At 46.3% G+C, this 24,986-nt stretch overlaps 1 protein-coding gene across 1 annotated transcript in view; it reads right to left on the reverse strand.

Moving 5' to 3' along the window:
- Window positions 1–3,416: 3,416 nt before the first annotated feature.
- LOC137439655 (complement C1q-like protein 4) overlaps window positions 3,417–24,986 on the reverse strand; it is a 41,944-nt gene continuing 20,374 nt past the window's right edge. The window contains exon 3 of the mRNA XM_078770995.1: window positions 3,417–5,315. Coding sequence (XP_078627121.1) covers window positions 5,136–5,315 — 180 coding nt within the window. The 3' untranslated portion in view covers window positions 3,417–5,135. The remainder of the gene's footprint in view (window positions 5,316–24,986) is intronic.

Raw genomic sequence — 24,986 nt, forward strand, 5'->3', positions numbered from 1 at the left:
GGTCGCCGTGGCCATGTGCGAGGCGCCATTTTGCGAACCTGCCGCCCTCACTGCTTCGCTCTCCTCTTGTCCCTCAATTTGGTCCTGGATCGACCCTGCCTCACTCTCCTCTACCGGAACCCAGCCGTCTTGATCCGCCATAGCGCGACTTTCAAAATTCGGGTTTTTATTTTTGTAAAACAAAATCAAATTTCGCCGTTAATAATTTCGAGCGCGTGAAGCGCGCTTCGGGTCCGATCTCACTCCTCGACACCAATTGTTATGGACACGACTTATTAAGATGTTATGATGGGCCGAGCGGAATGGCCGCCGTGTTCGCACAGTTTACCCGATTCCACCCGACGTTGACTAAATCGCGCTATGCTAAATCAATGAAGGAAAGGACACAACGGCTGGGTTAAATGAAACGACACAAGGGGTACAGTTCTCAAGACCTCCGGAGGAGGATATAATTGGTGATGCAGAAAAGGGGTAGATTACAGGGTAAGAGGTAAAGCACAGAAAAGATGGGCACTTAGACACAGTCTTATCTATCCCCGACAGACCACAGACAAACGGGACAAGACTGACTTACACGGGGATTGATGGCAGGGAAGGACAGGCAGTCGATAGCACAAGGTGCACCTTGGCTCAGGGGCAGAATCAACCGCGGTCCGGTCCAGAGATGCGGGGAGGTATTGCAGCGCTCGGAGGTGGCGTCTTCTCTCTCCAAGCTGAGGGCGCATCTGACGTCACCTCCCTCTTCCTGCGCATGCTCAGCGGGGAGTGACACGCCCTCGGCTCGTTGGCTCCGCCCCAGATGGAATCGGTCCGCCGCTTCTATTGGGTGCGGGGGGTTACCGGGCTCTGCCCTTGACGAGGAGCTGACAGCGAGCCCCTGCGTGGTAACCCCGTCGGAGCACATGTTCAATGGCGGCTAACCAAGCCGGAGTGAGGACGCACACTCCCCGCGCCGCCGCCGCTGTTGTTGTTGTTGTTGTTGTTGTACCATGAGGAAGAGCTGCGGGGAGGTATTGGGAGGTCCTAAACTTTCTAACGGTGCCATACAATCACATTCTGGTGCAACGAAGAGTCAGAATTAATGGAAACGAGTCCTTAACTGACATAGACTAAGAATAACTAGCAAGATGTCCTATAGTTGTCTACGTGAGATGCGGTGGACCTGGATGCGACATTTAATGGGGGAAATAGGGGAAGGTCGGGTCTACAGAGTGTTGTTTACAGAAAATGGGACTAGGGAATGGGGGATTGGGGATAGTTGGGAAGGATGAGGAAATAGGGGAATATTTACAAGCGGATATGGATGGATGTAAATCCCATATCCGCAACAATATATATATATATATATATATATATATATATATATATATATATATATATATATATATCGTAGTCGTTTTGGAACATGTATGTACATATATAGATCGCAGTCGTTTTGGGACATGTATGTATATAGATCGCAGTCGTTTTGGGACATGTATGTATATAGATCGTAGTCGTTTTGGAACATTGTTTTTGTCGTGGAGCAATCCTACACACGTTTTTGTGTCCTTTTGCTTCATGCCAAAGAAAAGACAGCTCGTTCATTTTACTAGTTTGATTAGATTTCATTTTAACATCTCAAGACAGATGCACATTACATTATTTCTACACAGCAAGTAGAAAGAGGAAAGCCAGTACTGTACATATTGGATATACAGTATATCATTATAGATTGTGGTCTCATCACCTGTTGTGCGCTAATAAATGTACCACAAACTTTACCATTATACAGTACTAATGTGACAGAAATAGGTGGGGTGAAAATAGTCCATAAGCTCTTAATTTATTTGAAATACACTGATGGAGTGTTCCTCACAAAGACCCTGGCCAACTGTCGGCCTCACAAAGACCCTGGCAAAATTCCAAAATCCTGCCCTAATGTCCAGAGTCACTGTACCAGCGGCACAGGCATGCCTCGCTAATGATGCAACTAGTGGGATGATTTCGTAATTAAATCCCAGTCCAATATCCATTCGTGAAATAAACAACACTGGCATTTGCCCAGACAATGAAGACATTTTTTTCCGGAGACAAAGATGAGTCAAGTTTCCGTATTGGGAAATGCCGCGATAACGGTGTCGGGCATTATTACCTTGTTGATTGTGAGACACAATGACAGAATGAAATATAATGACATGGAAGCTCTTACTATAGCATTTTGAGCAGCAGCAAGGCGAGCAAGTCATTTAAATTGGAGCAAAATTCTCAGACATAATGATGAAAGGTCAATCTACCAAAACCATGGTGCATTATATTGGTGAAGCATGTCCAGTATCAGCGGATGTGTCACCCCCTTCCAGTTAATATATGCAATCCTGGAATCCAAACTGGCATCTTAAATTACAGCCACTACTATTAGGGATTTTTAGCCTCCATTGGACATAGTCTGAAACGAGGGCCATGGATTGGGTCTCGTCCTTCCGTCCATCCATGTGTGCATCCGCAACCATATATCGGAGATGTATGGGCCGATTTTGTTCGTTCTTGGCACAAAGATAATAATGATGGTATACAAATGCACATCATTTTGTTTCGCGATGCGATAGGTTTTCCGACTGGTGGCCATTTTGTTTGTTACTTAAATGTGTCTCCAACAATTTCTCAGACATACATGGTCCATTGGTCCGATTTTGTTCAAACTTGGCACAAGCACAGTATATGATGGCATACACATGCACCATTCTTTAGTTTGCCATCTCATCAAAGATAGCCGACTGGTAGACTGGCGGCCATTTTAGTTGTAAAAAAAAAAAGTCAATATTGAACACGTCCTCAACCATTCCTCGGACATGCATTTACAGATCTTGTTCAAACTTTGTACACAGGTAATGAATTTTGGCTTACATATGCATGTCATTTTGTTTGGAGATCAGAACCAAGATGGCTGACTGGTGGCCATTTTGTTACTTAAACGTGTCCCCAAACATTTCTCGGACATGCATGGACCGATTTTGTTCAAACTTGGTACAAAGACAATACATAAGAGTATACATATGCATAAGATTTTGTTTTTTAATCCGACCAAAGATGGCCAACTGTCGGCCTTGAACGCAGTACAGCAAAATTACTAAAACCACGGGGGGCTATGACACTTATGTATTTTTCTCCTTGCTGGAATGAATGCTGTTCAGTATAGAAGGCATTCTTATATTGTTGTATTGTATTGAGTTCTTATTCTTGTATTGAGTACATTCTCAATACATTATTGTATTGAGTAATGGAGGTAAAGACCTACCCCTTCCCCCACACTCTCTCTCTCTCTTCCAGTTATATGTGTACTGTAGTATCCTGAATGCCCTGTACTGTAGTATCCATCTGGCTGATGGCGCAGCAGAAAATATCAAATGAAAAATGTTGAGCATCCCAAACAAAAGGACCGAAGAGGATGTTTATTTACAAAGGAGAAGCAGGAGGGAGAGAGGGAACAACCTGGCCTACCTTTTCCAACAGAGTAACCTTTCCCCATCTTACTCTAAATTGTTGAAGAGCCACATCAATTTCTTTGGAAAAGTTATCTTTAGTCAATAGAGCATAATAACTTGCAACATTGGGAATTACAAATGTTCACATGCTGATACAGTCACTGGACAGTCACAAACATGAGCGCAAATGCAGGTTACATTCCACTTTAGTGCAATCTCCAAGTATCCAATCTGCATCTGTAACACTGAGATGTGACCAATGAGATTGGTTAACACACATAACAGTGCACATGTAGTTCCGCACACGTCGGTTTGGTAACTGTCACTCAAAGAGAATTTCTTCATTTATAATGGTGAAAACATCTCAGGCCAACACAATATATCACTGATATCTCCAAGTCTGACACAATATCAAACATGTGTGGTATTTGCAAGGAGAGTTATGAACTTGTGAACAGCAAGGAAAACCATCTTCTTTTTCATCTTCTTTGAATATACTGCAGGTAGCATCATTTAGTGGGTGTGTTGCTGTGCTGCTGATGCAGTGCCCGCTGTATGTTAAGGTTACGGTAGGTAGGTGTAGGTTAGGGTTCGGGCAGGAATTTGTAATGTATCGAAGGTGCTGACGAGAGCTCGCCTACTCTTCACGAAAGACACTGTGGAATCTCTAACGTCCACCAACTAATGTTGGCAGACAGAATGCTCAGTTGAACATCCATCCGAAGGACGGCACACGTATTGATCCCTTGCCCTACCTGGGAAACAGCAGGTTGACAGTTTTTAGCTTGAACCCAAGCTAGACAGCTCAGAGGAGAGTGTGCGCACCTCTTGGCTATCTTGCCAGCACAGGAAAACCATGATGGCTTACCTATGAGCAGATATAACATACAGAGAAGAAATATGGTATTGCCAGATTGTCTGCAGTTTAAACGTGGCTGCTTTGACAGATTTGTAAAAATAAAAATTTTAAAATCTGGGTTTGATTCTCCCATTTATACATTTGAAAAAACCTGATCAATACCTTTGAAGGTGGATTAACAAACCTTTCCAGTTGTATTGAGAGTAACTATGTCAGATCAAGCCTGGTGTTGGCTTAACGGTCAAGGTGGCTGACTTAAGATCGCAAGGTCCTGAGTATCAAGCCCCTGTCAGCCATTGAATTAACACCAGGTGGATTGACTCTGCCTGTCATCCTTCTGTGGTCGGCAAAATGAGTACCAGCTTATTGGGACGGATGAGCCATTTGAGTGTCATGCGTCGGAGTGGCGACCTATCCAGGATTGTGCCCAATAGCCAAGAAACTGCTTCGGCAGCCATATGCATCTGAAGATGCAAAAATGAGTGATCATATCAGATGATTTATGTAAAATAAAAGCTTTACCTTTCTTGAAATTATTCTAAGACCTCTTATAGTTGGGTCTGGGAGGTTGGTGCTTTAGAGTCTTGATAAAACATTTGTTCTTGTCCCAACATCTACATCTTACTATAATATTTGACAATAAATAAATGGAGAGATAACGTGGAACATATCAACCATATTGGGAAGTTAAACCATCTTTATAATTACCAAGAAGTGAAACAATGAAAAAATAGGAATTTTCATTTCACTGCAATGTACCACTGAATCCAGGCAATGAGTCCCTGAGCCACGAAATCCATTTAAGGCCTTCATTAATCCGCATACAAGATGAAGCCGGAGAAAGTGCTGTACTTGTTAGTGTTGCCACCATGTGCCTTTCCCTCGTCGAGCCTCACAAAGATCTCATCACCTGAGTCCAGGTGCAAGATAGCGCTATTGCTTGCGTAGTCATAGTTCTGGTCGGCATCTTGCGCGATTGCACTCGCACGAATCTGTAGGGTGACATCCACATGAATACTTATGGTAATCAATTGCCTTCCAATAACTCATATTGCTTGATGCAAACTTATTGGTGTAATATCGCACATGGGGTGTTCTTTAAGCCTGCCAGATTATCAACGGTGCGGAATTTGGGCAGTTGATCACTCACAGTGCACAGGACTTCTCGAAATGTCACCAACGATTGAAATTGACCCCCTGATTGTGTTCCTTTTTCTGTGACGTGTATTCATGTAGTCCAAGCAGCATTTACCAGATTAACGAAATGGATGCGAGGAGAATGTTGGGATCTAAAAAGAAGTTCCTATAATATTCAGTCTTGGACACTGTCAAATGTTAGGCAACCTTCAGCTAAAAGTGCTAATTGGTTATATATGGCAACACGATGCTTTTATACGTGTTATTGATGCCAATAGGTCACCAAAAGACCATAGGTTTTGTCGGGTTATCATCTTATATTGGATGCTGAGAAATGCGCAGAGTGTTCAATGAGGTCGTCAGTCTCAATGGTCCCCATTTCTGCCAGCAGGTCATGAGTTGATAGCTAACTTTGTTTGAAACACCAACCCATTTACATCACAATGTCCTGCTACTTTCATTTATGGAGAGAAATAGCATTTTATGGAAATGTCAGGTTCGATTGTGAAGATCTGCAAATAATATGGAATAGGTGGTTATACTGCACCTACATAACGATGAGGTAGGCCTACGGCCCTACACGTTGATCACAAAACACTTCTCAAAAAGTTAATGCATGTGGACAACATAGAACATTTATACACCACAATGTCGCAGTTACAACTACTCATAAGTCATAACTGAGGTCACAGAATCATATAAGGTGATTTGAGGCAAGTGCTTCTTCTTCTTCTTTTGTGTGCAGCACAATACTGTGGGGTGGCATCATTGGCTGAGGGCACAGCTGTGCCGCTGATGCAATCTACTGACCCTCTGCTGGATAGGACAGGAATTTGCAATTTGGCCATATCGGCGATAGCTTGTCTACTCTTCATGAAGGACACCATGATGGGATCTTTAACGTGCACCAACAAATGCTAGCAGACTTCAAATTAAACGGGACGACCGTTTAACGTCCATTCGAGGGACGGCACACACGTTGACGAATCACCCTGACTGTGAAAAACCAAGATGGCAGTTTATAGTTGGGTCAGGATTCAAACCCAGACTACAAACTTAGAGGTGAGTATGCATACCTCTAGGCCCGTGGTTCTTAACCTGGTTCGACTGAACCCCAGGGGTTCAGTGAGCCAGTCTCAGGGGTTCTGCGGAGGTCCTCCGAAACGCATTGCAATTTGTTTTTAGTTTTGTATCAATTTTGAATCTATGTGTAATTACGCTTATCTATATAATAATAGCGTAAGGACTCGACTTTGTTATCCCTTTTACGCCGCACCCAGTGACCCGATGCCCACGGCACTAATGGATTTACGATCTACGAACCGCGCTCTTTGTTTATCACGTACAGACATACTCGAAAAATCTGAATTCGCCGACTTTGGGACCCAAAAGCATCCGATTAACGGCCGATACGACGCCATCTTACGACTCCATCGTATTGGCGTCTGCTGGGTGAAGTCGCAGCAAGCCGTCCACTGATTCGACAGGCGAAGGCGACAGCAAGCCGTCCACTGAGTGGACAATCCAGAGCATGGATTTGTGGCGGTGTCGATCGCGGTGTACGCAACCTCATCAGGTGGGTTTACCATAATTTCTTCCATATACTGTGATTACAACGAAGTGAAACCGATCAGCAGCCCATCAGTATCATATAAAGCAATAAATAACAAGGCTTCAGCTTCTGAAAGCTTAAAACAAAGTGTACTTCGCCGAGTGACGAAACGTAGGCGTCGGCCTCGGCCCGACCTATCCAGTTGTTGTGTTTCCGTTGTGGCCATGATCTCAACAAATGGCGTAGGCCATGTGGCGTGGGGTAGGTCATGATCGTGTGTGTGTGTGTGTGTGTGTGTGTGTGTGTGTGTGTGTGTGTGTGATTGGACATAAGAATCAGAGCATCGTTGCACATAAGAATTGAAAATCATAAGAGATAGAATTGTGAGAAACAAAAATAAAAAAAACAACAAGATGTATGTGTGTGTGTGTGTATATATATGTGTGGGTGTACGTGTGAGTGTGTGTGTGTGGGTATATATATATATATATATATATATATATATATATATATATATATATATGTGGGTGTACATGTTGTGAGTGTGTATGTATATATGTGTATATACAGACTTGGCATTTAATATGGAATCTTTTTTTTTTCTTGACTTGGGTTTACTTTCTTAACTCAGTATATCAATCTGGTGAGTTTCTTTTACACTTTGATGATTTATTTGTTAAAAGAACCATGTCACTGATTGTCTGTCGCAGCAAGAAGTCAACAACAGGATTATATCACAGGTGGCGTGGCAAAATGTACGGACAGGTGCATTTGATGATTGGCTTCACAGTCGGGTATACAAGGGTTGTTGCGTTCTGTATTAGTGGAAAACAACTGCTGCACATCTCCAAAAGTTATTGCCGCTTCCTCTGGAGATGGTCCGTCAACTCAACAATGCCGTTTGTCATGGAGTGGTGGCTTTACGAAATTACGGCATGAAACAGCGTGCTATTGCTCGGCAGTATGGCTTCACTCAAGGTCAGGTGTCAAAGATCCTGAAACGAAATGCTCAGAGGGGTGTCCCTACTCCAATACCGAGGCCAGGACGTCCCCGCAGAACCACAAGGAGGGATGATCGCCAGCTGCACCGGTTAGTCGGCAATGGCCGTACCAAGTCAGCTAATTGGCTTAGGGCTGAGTGGCAGCAACTGACAAATGTGCCTGTATCCAGAAGGCTAGTCAACCAACGACTGGTTCAAGCAGGCTATTGTGCCAGGCGTCCCCTGAGAAAGCCATGCCTGACCAGACAACACCGCCAGCGCCGATTGCAGTGGGCCAGAGTGCACCGTCAATGGCAGCCAGGACACTGGAATGACGTGATCTTCAATGACGAGTCTAGATTTCTGGTCTATCGTCAAGATGGCCACGTCCGAGTGCACAGACAAGTGCATGAAGCCTACAACAAAGATTGTATAGTGCCAAGAGTCCAAGCTGGAGGTGGTGGGGTGACCGTTTGGGCTGCTTTTCATGCAGGGGGCAAAACTGACATGGTTGTTCTGAATGGAAACCTGTACCAGTTCAAGTACAGGGCCATTCTGGAAGAAACATTGCTTCCATTTGCTCGTGCAGCCTTTCGAGGAAACTTTGTCTTCCAAGATGACAATGCACGGCCTCATCGTGCTCGCATGATCCAACACTTTCTTGCTGACCATGGTGTAGAGCATATGGAGTGGCCTGCCATGTCCCCGGATATGAATCCGAAAGAGAACTTGTGGGCAGAATTAACGCGTCAAATCGACCACTTGGACCAGCAGCCGACTTCTGTGCGTGAATTGCAGCAGGCTATTGTCACTGCATGGCAAGCGATTCCTGTCCAAACCTTGGCAAATCTCCTGAACAGCATGCCTCAACGTGTAAGTGCTCTCCTGAATGCTCGTGGGGGTTACACGAAGTACTGAACTGTAATTTTACTGTCCGTAATCCCAGTCGTAATTTAACTTTTGTTTTTGTTAAAAAAAAATTGGGTTAATGTGCAATATAAAGAGATACTGCTGGAAAACGTACAGAAGTCTAACACAGTACTGTCCATGAATTGAGTTCGATATCAGTTTACATCACTTTCAAGGATCAATTTATTTGTTTCGAAATGTCAAATGTGGTTTTTGTTTCTTTTAAAGGTCACATTAACAAAATCTAGAATAATTTCAACATAATTCCAAAGAACTTTTGGTTCTAACACATCTTGAAAAGTAATTTCACCCCCACAAAAAAAAAATTCCATATTAAATGAATGCCAAGTCTGTATATGTGTGTGTGTGTGTGTGTGTGTGTGTGTGTGTGTGTGTGTGTGTGTATGTATATATGTGTATATATGTTTATAGTCACGATATGTACATAGTCACATGTATGTATATGTGTGTGTGTGTGTGTGTGTGTGTGTGTGAGTGACGTGTGTGTGAGTGACGTGTGTGTGTGTGTGTGTGTGTGTGTGTGTGTGTGTGTGTGTGTGTGTCTGTGAATAAGAGAGAGACAGAATTGTGAGGAACAGAAATGAAAAAAACGAGATATGTGTGTGTGATTGGACATAAGAATCGGAGCATCGTTGTTGTTGTGTTGTTGTTGTGTGTTGTGGAGCACCTATCCAGTTGTTGTATTTCCGTTGTGGCCATGATCTCAACAAATGGCGTAGGCCATGTGGCGTGGGGTAGGTCATGATCAGCCCCCCCCCACCCCCCCCATTATCAAAGTAGGCTTTACCCTGTTCACGAGAAGGTAGAAATCAGTGAGTTGTATATGAAGAGATAAAAGAATGGCATTGACTTCGAGACGGTACGTGACATTTTCAAAAGTATATCGCAGCGTTGTCATTTAAGTAGATTGCAATAAATACGTTGTTCAAATACGCACTCTTCATTCTCATCTTTCATCCTAACTCTTACTCGGACAAGCAAATCCCCTATGCCATCCATAATGGTACACTCTATCCATACACCACATCCTCCCTTCCGTGGATGTTCCACGGGTTTCGGCTAGTTAATAATATTATTATTATTTTGCGATGTATGTTACGAATGAATGGAAATGTTATTTGTAATTGTATTCCCATCCCATTCATGGTTTCTCTGGTCTGTGTTTAAGATAAGTTGTTTCACACTGACTATAGTAAGTTGAATCAATGAGCAAGTTGCTAATTATTCTGTTGATGGTGCTTACTTGCTTACTTACTTACTGGATTTTGGACTTTGCAGGTGTTCGGAAATTCCAGTGAATAGCCTCGATTAGCTTGCCGTGTGCAGTGCGTCATTGGTCGCGCCTTACTTTGGAGTTACTGATTAATTGAAAAGTAAGTTGGAAATGTTTGTGGATATGCAGGGCAGGTTCAGAGTTATATTAAAGTCAAAAGTGGATGGTGATTATAAAATATGATTGAATTACTCAGAAAATTAGGTGGAGGTGATATAACTCGTTTGGTCGCAATTCAAAACTAACAATTCGCAATTTTCTATGTAATATTATAATGGGATTTGAGGTGACATAGAGTTGAGTAGATAATAAATCCCGTCATCGTAACTATAAGTTATGTTTTCTTCGATAAAATTTCTCAGTTTTCAGAAGGGTACTGATTATATTTAAGCATGTTCCTTTTAAAATTTTTGTCATATAATTATTTGCCCGAACTCAATTATGATCAATTTGTTACTTTTTTTTTTCTTGCAGTATGTCGAGAAAAAATAGGAAGTGGTCGGAGGATTACGTGCGGTGCGGATTCACGTGTTTGAAGGAACAGGATGGAAGTCAGCATCCTCAATGCATGCTTTGCAATGTCAAGTTGAGCATCTCCAGCCTAGCACCAGCAAAACTATGAGAACACTTTAAAAAACTGCACGGCGAGGGGCAGTACAAAGACGCAACGCTGGATGAATTCAAATTGAAGAGAGTCCGATTTGACGCAAGTGCTACCTTGCCCACTCCTGGCTTCGTTGCAATTGACAAAGTGATCCTCACCACGTCGTATGAAGTTGCATACCTGATCGCAAAGCAGGGCAAACCGCACACGGTTGGCGAGACACTCATCAAACCGGCCGCATTGAAGATGGCCAACATCATGCTGGGAAAAGCTGCTGAAAACAAGTTGTCTCTCGTTCCACTCTCAAATGATACCATCAGATGCAGAATCGACGACATGAGCGATGACATCCTCGCTCAGGTCGTTGCAGATTTAGTCGCGAGCCCGACGAAATTCAGCCTTCAACTCGACGAGACCACCGACGTTTCGAATTTGAGCCAGCTCATCTTATTTGTGCGTTATGTCAAAGGAGACGAGATCAAGGAAGACTTTCTGTTCTGCAAGCCTCTCACAACAACAACGAAGGCAGCTGACGTGAAGAAGCTTGTGGACGACTTCTTCAGAAGCAACGGCCTCTCGTGGAACATGGTGTCTGCAGTTTTCTCGGATGGAGCTCCAGCCATGCTGGGATGCAACTCCGGTTTTGGAGCACTGGTGAAGGCCGATGCACCACACATCATCGTCACGCACTGCGTCCTGCACAGACACGCGCTGGCATAAAAAACCCTGCCTCCAAAACTGGCCAATGTTCTGAAAATCGTCGTTGAAACTGTGAATTATGTGCGAAGCCGTGCTCTGAATCATCGCATCTTCAAAGAGCTGTGCAATGAAATCGGCTCTGAATTCGAAGTCCTTCTCTACCACTCTAACGTTCGATGGTTATCACGAGGGTAGGTAGTGAGCCGTGTTTTTGCCTTGCGTGTAGAATTAGCCCTGTTTTTGCGAGAACACCAGCATTGCCATGCAACGCACTTCCAAGAGTCAGAGTTCATCCTCGCCTTGGCGTACTTGGCTGGCATCTTTGACGCACTCAGTCATCTCAATTGCCAGATGCAGGGCGGTGGAGTGAATGTCATTGAATCTGAAGAAAAGCTGAGCGCTTTCCGAAATAAGTTACCGTTGTGGAGGTGGCGAACAGAGAACGACAACTTCACGAACTTTTCGCTACTGGACGAGTGCGTGAGCGGGATCGAAGATGAGTCTGAAGTTGGAGGCACTGCTGTACCGGGGGAGCTGAAGCAAGCGATTGCCACGCACTTGGATGACCTGAGAAAGTCATTCGGCGGCTACTTCCCCGACCAAGAGCAATACCCAGCATGGGTGCAGCAGCCGTTTACTTTTGACGTTGCAACGGCAGATGTCAATGACCAATACCTCGACGACCTCATCGACCTTCAGCAGAGCCAGACTCAACAACAACTCTTCGGCACAACAACGCTCTCAACGTTTTGGTGCCGCCAAATGGAAGGGTATCCTCACATCGCTAAAATTGCCCTTGAGATCCTCACGCCGTTCGTTACAACGTATCTCTGCGAGCATGCGTTTTCGAAACTGGTGGACATTAAAACAAAGAAAAGGAGCAGGCTTGCATGCGAAAATGATTTGAGGGTGGCCCTTGCCAAAACAAAACCACGCATTTCCCAGATCGCCTCCCGAAAAGAAGAACAGAAAACGCATTAAGATGCAATTCTTCTTAATTTTTTAAAATCAAATTTGAGGGGTACCACGAGTGTTCGGTGGGTTTCGTTAAGGATCGGCGCCTTTAAAAAGGTTAAGAACCACTGGCCTATAGTCTAGGCCATCCTGTCATCCCATGCAAGTACTTATTGGACCACTAAAAGACTGTTGCAGGATATATATGTGTGATATAACGAGAACGGCACTCTTCAAAGTTGTGGTGTTGGCCGATATGCCTCCGCCTACATTATTACATCATTATACATACTTTTTCATTTAATTATCTTCAGCATTCCTCAAGTATCACATTTTAACTTGACATAACCTCTGACCTTTTAACTTTGACCTCTTGATGGCGAAATCGAATCAGTTCATCTTTGCATCATAATATTTACGTATACCAAGATTGGTGAAAATCCCATCCTGGTTCACAAGTTAGCATAACAACAGAATTTATACCTAACATGACCTCTGACCTTTTACCTTTGATCTCTTGATGGCGAAATCTAATCAGTTCATCTTTGCATCATAATATTTACGTATACCAAGTTTGGTGAAAATCCGATCACTGTTTCACAAGTTAGCATAACAACAGAATTTATACTTAACATGATGTCTGACCTTTGACCTTTGAATGGTGATTTGAGGAATCCAATAAAACTGCATCATCGTACAAATATTTATTTAAGCAGAAGCGGTATTAAAATGAATCACTTCTTCGAGTATTAAAAACTGCAACTTATTTTGGACAATCATTTGGACTTTGTTGTCGTATGGTAAATAGTGTCCTCATACCTTATCCTAGCCCAATTTGCATCCCCAAAAAACGCACTCATAAGTTGCAAATAAAAATATGTAGTTGCAATTTAATCATAATTGTACCTCGTATCCTTTCGCTTAGAATGCAGAGATTATGACGACTACGACTACTCACCAGGGTTGCCAGACGGACAATAATGATCACATTTTTACGACCTTCAATTTCCAGTTTACATTTTCACAAAGTCTTTCTCACTCTGCTGTGCAGCCTCATCCATGAAAACATTGAATATTAGGATGAGAGCATCATAATTGCGTGCGTCCAATATACCGGAATCACTGTAATAGCGCCGAACCAACAACAACAATGGCAACGATAATGACAATGACAACCAAAACAACAGCAACTGAAAGTGTTTGGCATGATTGAATGTTATGCACAACAAGTTTGGCTGATACATTTTCTCACTCTGACTTAATTGGGTACTGTAGTTGTTTTACATGTTTCAGATGATCTTGACATTTGACTAACTTCCTTTGACTATTAATAAACAGTACTCTGAAGTTCGCAGCATGTGGTCTTCATGCTTACAAAGGGGCTGTAAAGAATGTTGGCCCGTACAGCACGATTCTTTTTGAGCGTACAATAATTTCTTTGAAAATACCAAAAAAGCGAAAATACAATAATTTTTTCAAAAATCCAATAATTTTTTCAAAAATACAAGATTTTTTCCAAAAATACAATCATTTTTTCCGGAAAATACAATCATTTTTTCGAAAATACAATCATTTTTTCAGGAAAATATAATCATTTTTCCGAAAATACAATCATTTTTTCAGGAAAATATAATCATTTTTCCGAAAATACAATCATTTTTTCGAAAATACGAGAATAAAAAAAAAAATTCAATCTTTTTTTAAAAAATACAATCATTTTTTCGAAGTCATTTTTCCTGAAAATACAATCATTTTTTCAAAAATACAATCATTTTTTCGAAAATACAATCATTTTTCCGAAAATACAATCATTTTTTCAAAAATACAATCATTTTTCCGGAAAATACAATCATTTTTTCGAAAATACAATCATTTTTTCAAAAATACAATCATTTTTTCGAAGTAATTTTTTCGAAAATACAATCATTTTTTCAAAAATACAATCATTTTTCGAAAATACAATCATTTTTTCAAAAATACAATCATTTTTCGAAAATACAATCATTTTTTCAAAAATACAATCATTTTTTCGAAAATACAATCATTTTTTCAAAAATACAATCATTTTTTCGAAGTAATTTTTTCGAAAATACAATCATTTTTTCAAAAATACAATCATTTTTCGAAAATACAATCATTTTTTCGAAAATACAATCATTTTTCCGGAAAATACAACCTTTTTTTTCGAAAATACAATCATTTTTTCTGGAAAATACAATCATTTTTTCGAAAATACAATCATTTTTCCGGAAAATACAATCATTTTTTCGAAAATACAATCATTTTTTCAAAAATGCAATCATTTTTTCGAAGTCATTTTTTCGAAAATACAATCATTTTTCGAAAATACAATCATTTTTTCGAAAATACAATCATTTTTTCGAAAATACAATCATTTTTCCGGAAAATACAATCATTTTTTCGAAAATACAATCATTTTTTCTGGAAAATACAATCATTTTTCCCAAAATACAATCATTTTTTTCGAAAATACAATCATTTATTTCTGAAAATACAAATTTTTTTTCGAAAATACAAAAAAAAATTGAATGAAAATACAATAATGTTTCTGAAAATACAATAATTTGGAGGTTCCAGTACTATATTAATTCCACTTTTCAGATCTGGCAACCTTGCATTTCAGGAAGAATGAGTTTTTTTTTTAACTTAACGGGCCCAATTATTCCCACCTTCTGGTGGGGTCATCCAGGGAATATTTTTGGCCCTTCTTTATGAGCCGGATTGCCAGATGGCAGGATGTTCGACTTAAGATGGCAGGAATTTAGAATTTTTTCAGGGTGCAGGCAATAACTCCTGTATTCTTCACGAGGCAACATGGGATTGATAACGTCGGTGGACCGTCCTTCATGATTCACCTTTCATGAGAAGCACCAGGGATGTGAGTTCCGTTAACAAGTGGTTTGCTTGGTTAAAAGCGTTCAGCTAGCACCGCGTAACAACATGGTAGGCCCATGCATGTAAACAATGCTATAGTGGTACTCAAACAAATGCTCTTCGAGCGTCGTTTTCAGTTTTACTCGATGCCCCTGTTGTGACAACCTCCCCAAATGATTGTGTTAACAGCGGCTCCAGAGTACGAGGAAGAGGGAAAGAAAGTTAAATAAATGTGGAGTCAGAAGGAGGAGTCCCCTACCAAACTTATCTATAGACCCACCACTGTGCATTTTGGGGGATGAGATTGTGGGGGTTGGGGGGGGGGGGTTTGGCTGCATGTTTGTAGATCTTGAAGAATAAGGATGCAAAGTGGAAGTAACAATAAAAGTATGCAATGTACGTTTCAATAATACTAGCAGAGTACCCATCCTCTGGGTAGGGATAGTTTGCACATTACTTGCTGAAAAAGTATTGCCTGTATATTGCATGATGACTCTTTTGATGTTTGTGTGGTGTGTGTTTAAAGGTGTCTAAAGGGTATTTTTTATGGTAGGTCTACACGGTCTAACAGGCTAATGGGGTCCAAAGTGTCTCTGTGGGTCTACAAGGATCTTAAGGGTTCTAATTGTAAAGGTTTAAAGGGTAGGTATGGTCCAATAGTAGTTAGGGACTGAAGGGTCTCAGAAGTCTAAAGGGTCAAAGGGGTGTGAAGGTCTGAATGAGTATACATAACAGGGTTATGCCTCTGACCATTTCATTGGTTGTAGTGAAGGAGCTGCGCTCCAACGCGAGTCGAAAGAATTGACGCGACCAAAGACGGAATTCGTCCGAGTTGCTTTATTGAAACAAAACAGCTCAGGTATTCTGACAAAGCCCGTTTATCGGGCAGCAATATATATACACATTTATGCCCGGGCGTTTGCCCGGGAAAACCGAGACCGGGCATGCCCGGGTGTCAAGGGCGAGTCCTGGAAAGGCGAGTCTGGACATGCCCGGGCGTCCTGGACGCGGCCTGGCAAGTCGAGGCTGGGCGTGCCCGAGCGCTCTGGGCGAGCCCTGGAAAGGCGAGGCTGGGCGTGCCCGAGCGCTCTGGGCGAGCCCTGGAAAGGCGAGAGCGGGCATGCCCGGACGCTCTGGGCGAGCCCTGGAAAGGCGAGTCTGGACATGCCCGGGCGTCCTGGACGCGGCCTGGCAAGTCGAGGCTGGGCGTGCCCGGGCGCTCTGGGCGAGCCCTGGAAAGGCGAGAGCGGGCATGCCCGGGAAAGACGAGACCGGGCGTGCCCGGGAGGTTCGGGCGTGCCCGGGAACAGCGAGTCCGGGCATGCCCAGGAGAGGCGCGTCTGGGCCCATCCGGACGAGCCCGGCATGGCGATCGCGCCCTGGCCGTGTCCTGGCAGGTGCAAGGCGATTGTGTACATTCAGCAGGAACCGCTACAGTAGTATATTTTTGAATCCGACTATGGCGGCCATCTTTGCAAACACAACGAAGTATGACCTCTCTTAATTGCTCTGCTTGCGAAGCGGCTTGGAGAGCAGCTTGCAAAGCGGTTGATACGGAATGGCCTGGCTTAGCAAGCAATAGCAAGCTACTTGCTAGAGGAATATACCCCAGGGTGACCGTTTATAGCTGGGTGGAGATTTGAACTCAGGTGAGACAGCTCAGAGGCGAGTGCTCTCATCTTTTCTGCCAACCAAATACAGAGAATGAATTATTGTAACCCTTTTTCCTCCCATAACCACACCCCCACCCACATGTTTAATGACGTCATCCTGTAACGATGCACCTTCTTCTTTATGGAGCTGAGAATATAAAGCGGAGTTGAGAAGACAGCGAAGGTGACAAAGAGAGAGGAAGCAGGAGAGAGGGAGAGGCAAGGGTCTGAATAATTCCTCCATTTTATTGAATACTAGCTGGGGTACCTGGCGTTACCCGGAGATATTATAATCCTGTTGGCATTTTGAAGAAATCAAATTTTGTTTTTTAAATATTTTTTTGTGGGGGCCTAAAACAACTCCTTACACCCACTAAGGAATGGGATCGGGGATAATTTAACATCACCTTTCACATAGCTACAAAGGCTTAGGCATTAGAAAAAAAGGAACCACCTTTAGAGGCCATTTTTCCCTGCAGAGCAGGCGTTGGCCTTTTTGGGGCACAGTGGTCCCCTTTTGGAAGCAATATTTTACTGTCAGATGCCCTTCCTGCCGCCAACCCTGTTCGTCGCCCCTTGCCACACACAGGGAATTACCAGTGAATTGGTACTCAATTTGCCGACCTCAGAAGGATGACAGGCTGAGTCAACTCCCCTGGCATTAATTCAGCAATCAATCATGATTCGGAACCCAGGATCCTAGGATCCCAAGCCGGCACCTTAAAAACGAAGCCAACATCAGGCTATCTATGGCTTTGGCATTGGAGAACGATTTAAAATTAAAAAAAAAAATCCAACTTTTTTTCTTCTTCCGATTTTCTAAATATATTTTGCCCAAAACACTCCAGGTCGTTCACTGACGAACTTCTGAAATTTTTTCCGAAGACCCGTTCGGCCATCTCAAATAAAAAATAGTGACACACACCTAGACAGACAGACACGCATCTCTCTTATGGTATAGATTGAGTGATTGATTCAATGACCAACCAAATAATCAGTTGGGAATCGTCCATCATTGAGGTTTCAATCCTCCAATTGTAGAACCTCTCCAAACTTGGTGTCCACAAACATAGTTGTGTCGGAAGATCATCCAATCAGGCAATGAGATTGAGATAGAGATTTATAAGAATGTAAACTAGATCGGCACTCGATAGCTACCTCCGCCAGGTGAACATTTGTGGTTTTCTATCCCGCTGATAGGTAGATCTGGATTCGGACATTGACCAAAATCTAATCGGCATATATATATATATATATATATATATATATATATATATATATATATACGTATATATATATATTTATATATGTATATATTGTAACGGATTTGGGAAACCGTGCACTGTGTGTGTAATTCATTGTAAATATACCATGATTCCTGTAAATACCTCCATTTGTGTAAAGATCAAAGGTCGTCCTTTTAGTTAGTCCATCACACACACGGAGAAAACCATAGGATCCCTCAATAGTTATATCATTATTAGGTGTTCCAGTTTAAGGCTCTGTTTTCCATTAGTTGACTCTGCATTGCACCAAATCAAATAAGATAGATCCCCTCTCAATTGCCCAAAACCTCCATTGCCGATTGTATTGCCAACTGCATTATTGCCAACTGCATTTGCCTCCATTACGGCGTGGTCAACTCGGAGAAGAAGGGTGTGGCCCCACCTCGTCATCAGAAGGAGGAGTGAGCCAGCCCCCGATCAACCAACCAAGCATGAGGGGTTTGGCCTGAGAGGGCGGAGGAAAGAAACTTCGAGGAGGTTCAAGAAGATTCTAGGGTGTGGCCTATAAAACCTGTTGCCTCAGCCCCCACCGAGAGAGATGCGTGAGAGTTCAGTTGAGGAGGAGTTGAGTTGCGCTGAATCAAGTCAGGCTTGCGGTTCTGCCGAGAGATAGACGACGCTGTCCAGCCCCTGCGCGCGCGCAGCTTTGACGCGCAGCTTTGACGCACAGCTTTAATGCGCTGCTACGCGGGAACCAGTTTGCGGTGGAATCGGTGGCCATCCACTTCCAGCCCCGACGTCCCGTGCGGGATCAAGCTCCAGCCTGCGTCCAGCTGAACCTTCCTCTCCTTCCAACCATTGATCCCTGGCATCCATCTTCCCCAGTTGTGTGAGTCTGCTAGTCGTCTGTCCTCTGTGTTGTCTGGGGTTTTAAGTAAGGTTGTATAAGTATAAGTTGCTCTGTGTCCATCTTTCCCTGTAAATTACATTTCTTATCTTTTCTTCTCTTTGATTGTGGTTGTGTAAATAATTAATAAATACCTGTTCTTCCTACCTTCGTCTTCTTCTTCATGCTCGTCCGATCGTCCCTGTCTTTTACCCATTGAACACCTGTGGCACGATTTGGCCAACGCTCAGAATCGGGTTAGTCCTTGATAAATGGCTCGAACTTCGGGTTGCTAAATCCGCTCGGCAACTAGTCCATCTAAAACCGTGGTTCGAGCAGAAGTTGTTCCCTCGTTCCCGGCTGGCGGTAGTAATTAGGTACGTAGCGAACCCCTAGGCCGAACAAACCCTACCTACCGTCGGTCCGGGAAGGACGTTGTAGCTTCAGGATCGGCGATGGCCAGTATAAAGGCCAAGGGGTTAACCCCCCTTGGTAAGGGGAGCGCCGTCGTCCCAGATCCGTAACAATATATATATATATATATATATATATATATATATATATATATATATATATATATATATATATATATATATATATATATATACAGTATATATATATATTGTTACGTTTGTGTGGGGTAGAAAATGATTACCTTAGAGCCGCGTAGAATTGTATAGGTAGTGTGCTCCGACTGTCGTGAAGAAGAAGAAAGCCCATGTATCATGAGTCGGAAATTCGTTTTGACCAGATGTCATGTAAGCGCATATCTTCGTTCCCATCATGAGGGGGGTTATGTTAATTAGTTAGGGATTATGGGTAATGAATCCCCTGTATGTAATGGCCTCTGTTATTTTTCCTCTGTTCCTTATGACAATGCAGCACACATACACATAGCAAGAAATGGCGCATTTATAACACGAAATAAAAGCTAACCGGAAAAAGGACATTGAACCACCGATGATACCACCGACCGGTGATCACAAGAGTAGGCAGGTCCGGGAGGCCATGCCCCCAAAGAGCAGTGATTGGTCAGGACACCAAGAGCGATGAGATGGCACTAGCTGATAGGAGCGGACACGCAGACGTAGTCGGATGATGTCAGAGCCTTGAGTAAAAAGGAGTGAGAGGGCCGACATTTTCTCTCTCATTTTCTGGGTTTGGTGGCGAACGGTCGGGTTCCCGACATTTTGTCTTTTTGGTTCAATCGCTCTCTCCGGGCCAGCCTCCATAGCGAACGGTCACCTCTCCGAGGGACAGTCATTGAGAACCATCATGATTTTATATCTCTCTCTGCTTCTGGATTTCACAACGAACGGTCGAAGTTCATAATTGCTCTTGGCTTCTCCCGGCTTGTGGACCAGAGGTGAATGGTCGCCGATAAGCTCTTGCGTTGGAACATTGGTGCCATGCAGCCACAGTTCATAGTGCTCTTGCGCTGGGCGACGTGGGTGCTGGTGAGGCGGACGACGAGGACGAGCGTGGCCGAGGGAAAGAGGGCACAATGAGGCCTACTTCGCGGCAGGGTCTGTGCCGCACCAGGATTGTGCACTCGGGTCTGGACGATTCCCGATGGGTTTCAGGAGTCGCTCAGAGCTAAGTGCGCGTGCGCGCACACACACACACACACACACACACACACACACACACACACACACACACACACACACACACACACACATTTTTACTTTCGTTCTTTTATATATTCCCTTGTGTTGTATACGAGTCTGTATTGGGACGTCCCGTTTAGGAATCTTAATTTTATCGTGAATTCCTTTGTTACTGGCATTTCTTCAATAAAGCCGGTATTTTTGTACATTTTAAATTTGTGTCGGCTTGAAATTAATTATCGCAGGTTTTGAAGGCGTTCGGTGGACCCATGCAAGTAAGCGCTCGCGGCCCTTCCCCCACTCCCCCATATCCCCCACCCCCCCCCCCCCGTTGTGTATAAAGAAGGTCCGCCATTGACTGAACGCCTCAGCTTGTTTGGTCATCCGTTGCCCTGCGGTGTTTACCACAGGGTAGACACACGACAATTGATGTCAGGAGTGTGGGATTTGAACTCAACGGACATCGAGGGTTGCCAGATTGACACCCATTGGGTGCAAATTGCGCTCAGCATTTGGAATCGACAATTTTTAACGGTTGTCTTTCTCTCGTCGAGGGGGAGTCGATTGTAGTACCGGGGTGTCAAATTTTTTTTAGTCGATTGGTGTACGAAGCGAAACATAATGATTTCAGAAAATTTAAAATCTTTTCTTTTCTGAGGTAAATTATGCACGAGGGGAAAAACTGACGGCCAGCACGTAATGGCGGACGTGAACCGCATGGCAGAGTGTGTGGAGGATCCCAAAGAATATGGAAGTGAGCCGGAGATAGAGGGGTTAGAGGATAGGAGTGGAACTTCTCCCGTCCCGAGCGTTCGAACCCCCTACCCTGTAATGGCGGGGCCTCGGACGCTGGGAACGGCTGCGATGCCCGACCCCGTATTGTTGAAAATATTGAATTGTAGCGGTTACCGCTGGATGTACATAATCGCCTTGCACCGGCCAGAACACGGCCAGACGCGCCTCTCCCGGGCATGCCCGGACTCACTGTTCCCGGGCACGCCCGAACCTCCCGGGCACGCCCGGTCTCGTCTTTCCCGGGCATGCCCGCTCTCGCCTTTCCAGGGCTCGCCCAGAGCGTCCGGGCATGCCCGCTATCGCCTTTCCAGGGCTCGCCCAGAGCGTCCGGGCATGCCCGCTATCGCCTTTCCAGGGCTCGCCCAGAGCGTCCGGGCATGCCCGCTATCGCCTTTCCAGGGCTCGCCCAGAGCGTCCGGGCATGCCCGCTATCGCCTTTCCAGTGCTCGCCCAGAGCGCCCGGGCACGCCCAGCCTCGACTTGCCAGGCCGCAGCCAAACACGCCCGGGCAGGTCCAGACTCGCCTTTCCAAGGCTCGCCCTTGATACCCGGGCATGCCCGGTATAGCTTTTGCCGGACAAACTTCCCGACATAAATGTGTATATATATTGTTGCCCGATAAACGGGCTTGTCAGAATACCTGAGCTGTTTTGTTTCAATAAAGCAACTCGGACGAATTCCGTCTTTGGTCGCGTCAATTCTTTCGACTCGCATTGGAGCGTAGTTCCTTCATTGGTGACCTACCGACATGGATACGGCAGTGACGCTTAAACTGCCTACCTTCTGGGAGGCTCATGCGGCTGTTTGGTTCGCCCAGGCGGACTCCCAGTTCGCCCTGCGAGGCATCACCGCGGACGACACCCGCTTCCACCATGTTGTGGCGGCGCTCGGTTCCGCCACCGCGGCCCGCGCCTTGAGCCTCCTCCAGCACCCGCCGGCTGCTGACAAATACGACGTGCTGAAGACGCTCCTCGTCGGCGCTTTCGCCCTCTCACCGGCAGCATGCGCACGGCGCCTGCTTGACCTGCCCGAGCTCGGCGACACGCGCCCGTCCGAGCGCATGGACTATATGCTCTCGTTGCTCGGCGAGCACTCTCCGGCATTCCTGTTCCGGGAGCTGTTCCTCCGTCAGCTGCCTAACCCGGTACGCCTCGCCCTGGCTGGCACGTTGATCACGGATTCCTGCGCCCTCGCCAGGGAAGCCGATAAGATCTCCTCGGCGGGCCAGCACATCGGCGCGGTTACCTGGAGCCCGCCGCCGTCCGAGTCGACGCCCACAACGCCCGAGCGCCCTGCGCGGTTGGAGGCCGAACTGCCGGTGCAACTGGCGGCCGCCACGCCGCACCGCCCGCTTCCGACACGACGGCCGGGGCCTCCACCTGACCGGGCGTGGTGTTATTACCACGCCAGGTTCGGACACAAGGCTCGGACGTGCCGGCCCCCGTGCACTTTCGGCAGGTCGGGAAACGGCCGGGCCGGCGTTCATTCCCAGCCATGAGCGCCGGCCACTCGGGAAACTTGCTGTTTATTCGGGACAAAGCGTCTGGACGGCGTTTCCTGTGCGACACCGGCGCCCAACTGAGCGTCATACTTGCCTCCGAGCAGGACAGGCTGGACGCAGTTTGCGGCCCCTCTTTGGTCGCTGCTAATGGCTCGGCCATACGCACTTTCAGCCCACGCGTCGTCACCCTCTGCTTCGGCAGCCAGCGCTTTCAATGGACTTTTGTTACCGCCAGCGTCCCCGTGGCTTTGCTGGGCGCCGACTTCCTCTGCGCGCACGGGCTGCTGGTCGACGTCAAACGACGTCGCCTTGTCCACGCCGAGACCTTCAGCTCCCTGGCGTGCACAATGAGCAGCTCCGCGCCGACCGAACTGGCGTGCGCCCTCCCGGCAACGAACGAGTTCGCTCGCCTGCTCGTGGAATTCCCGGCCCTCACGCGGCCGACGTTTTCGGCCGTCGCGGTGCGGCACGGGATCGAGCACCACATACCCACTACGGGCCCGCTGGTCTACGCCAGGGCCCGCCGCCTCGACCCAGCCAAGCTCGCCGTGGAAAAGGCCGAATTCGACGCGTTGGAGCACCTCGGCATCGTGCGGCGCTCCGATAGCGTGTGGGCCTCGCCACTGCACATCGTGCCAAAGCCGGGGGGTGGATGGCGCCCGTGTGGCGACTACCGCCGTCTCAATGACGCTACCACCCCCGACAGGTACCCGATCCCGCATATTCAGGACTTTTCCGCCCGTTTGGCGGGACGGGTCATCTTTTCATAAATTGACCTGATACGGGGCTACCACCAGGTACCTGTCCGGGCGGCCGACGTCCCGAAGACGGCCGTCATCACGCCGTTCGGCCTGTTCGAATTTTTGCGGATGCCGTTTGGCCTCAAGAACGCGGCCCAGGCGTTCCAGCGCTTGATGGACGGCGTGCTGCGCGACCTGCCGTTTCTTTTCGTCTATCTGGACGATATCCTCGTCGCCAGCACGTCCCGCGCCGAGCACCTCCTCCACCTCCGAACACTGTTCGGTCGCCTCAGCGAGCATGGCTTAATTGTCAACCCGGTCAAATGCCACTTCGGCGCGACGACCGTTGACTTTTTGGGCCACCGCATCACCAAGACCGGGGCCGTGCCGCTGCCGACCAAGGTCGAGGCCATCACCACGTTCCCGCATCCCCGTTCCATCAAGGCCCTCCAAGAGTTCCTCGGCATGGTGAATTTTTATCACCGATTCGTGCCCCGCGCTGCTCAGCTCATGCGGCCCCTTTACGAGGCCCTCCGGGGCAAGCCGGCCAAGCATGACATTGTTTGGTCCGCGGCCATGGACGCGGCCTTCGCCAGTGCCAAACGGGCCCTCGCCGACGCAACGCTGCTGGCTCACCCGGTGCTCAACGCGCCCATCGCCCTCACTACGGACGCCTCCAACTACGCGGTGGGCGCCGTCCATGAGCAATGGGTGGACGGGGTTTGGCAGCCACTCACTTTTTTCAGCCGGCAACTCCGGCCGAACGAGTTAAACTACAGCACGTTCGACCGCGAGCTGCTCGGGCTATTCCTGGCCATTCGCCATTTCCGACACCTCCTGGAGGGCCGCCCGTTCACGGCTTTCGTCGACCACAAGCCGTTGGTCTACGCAATGGCTAAGGTCACAGAGCCGTGGTCGGCCCGCCAGCAGCGCCACCTCTCCGCCGTGTCGGAGTTCACCACGGACATCCAGCACGTCGCCGGCAAAGACAACGCCGTGGCCGACTGCCTTTCGCGGGCCAGCGCGAACGCGGTCCACCTCGGCGTGGACTTCACGCTCATGGCGGCCGACCAGACCACCGACGCCTCGGTGCAGGCACTCCGCGTGGCGGACACGGGCCTCCGCCTGGCCGACATCCCCTTCGCGGGCACCGTCCTGCTCTGCGACGTCTCCCAGGGCCAGCCTCGCCCCATCGTGCCCGTTTCCTGGCAGCGCCGCATCTTCGCCTC

This window comes from Myxine glutinosa, chromosome 1 (assembly GCF_964187855.1).
Source record: "Myxine glutinosa chromosome 1, kmMyxGlut1.1, whole genome shotgun sequence".
Taxonomy (NCBI): Eukaryota; Metazoa; Chordata; class Myxini; order Myxiniformes; family Myxinidae; genus Myxine; species Myxine glutinosa.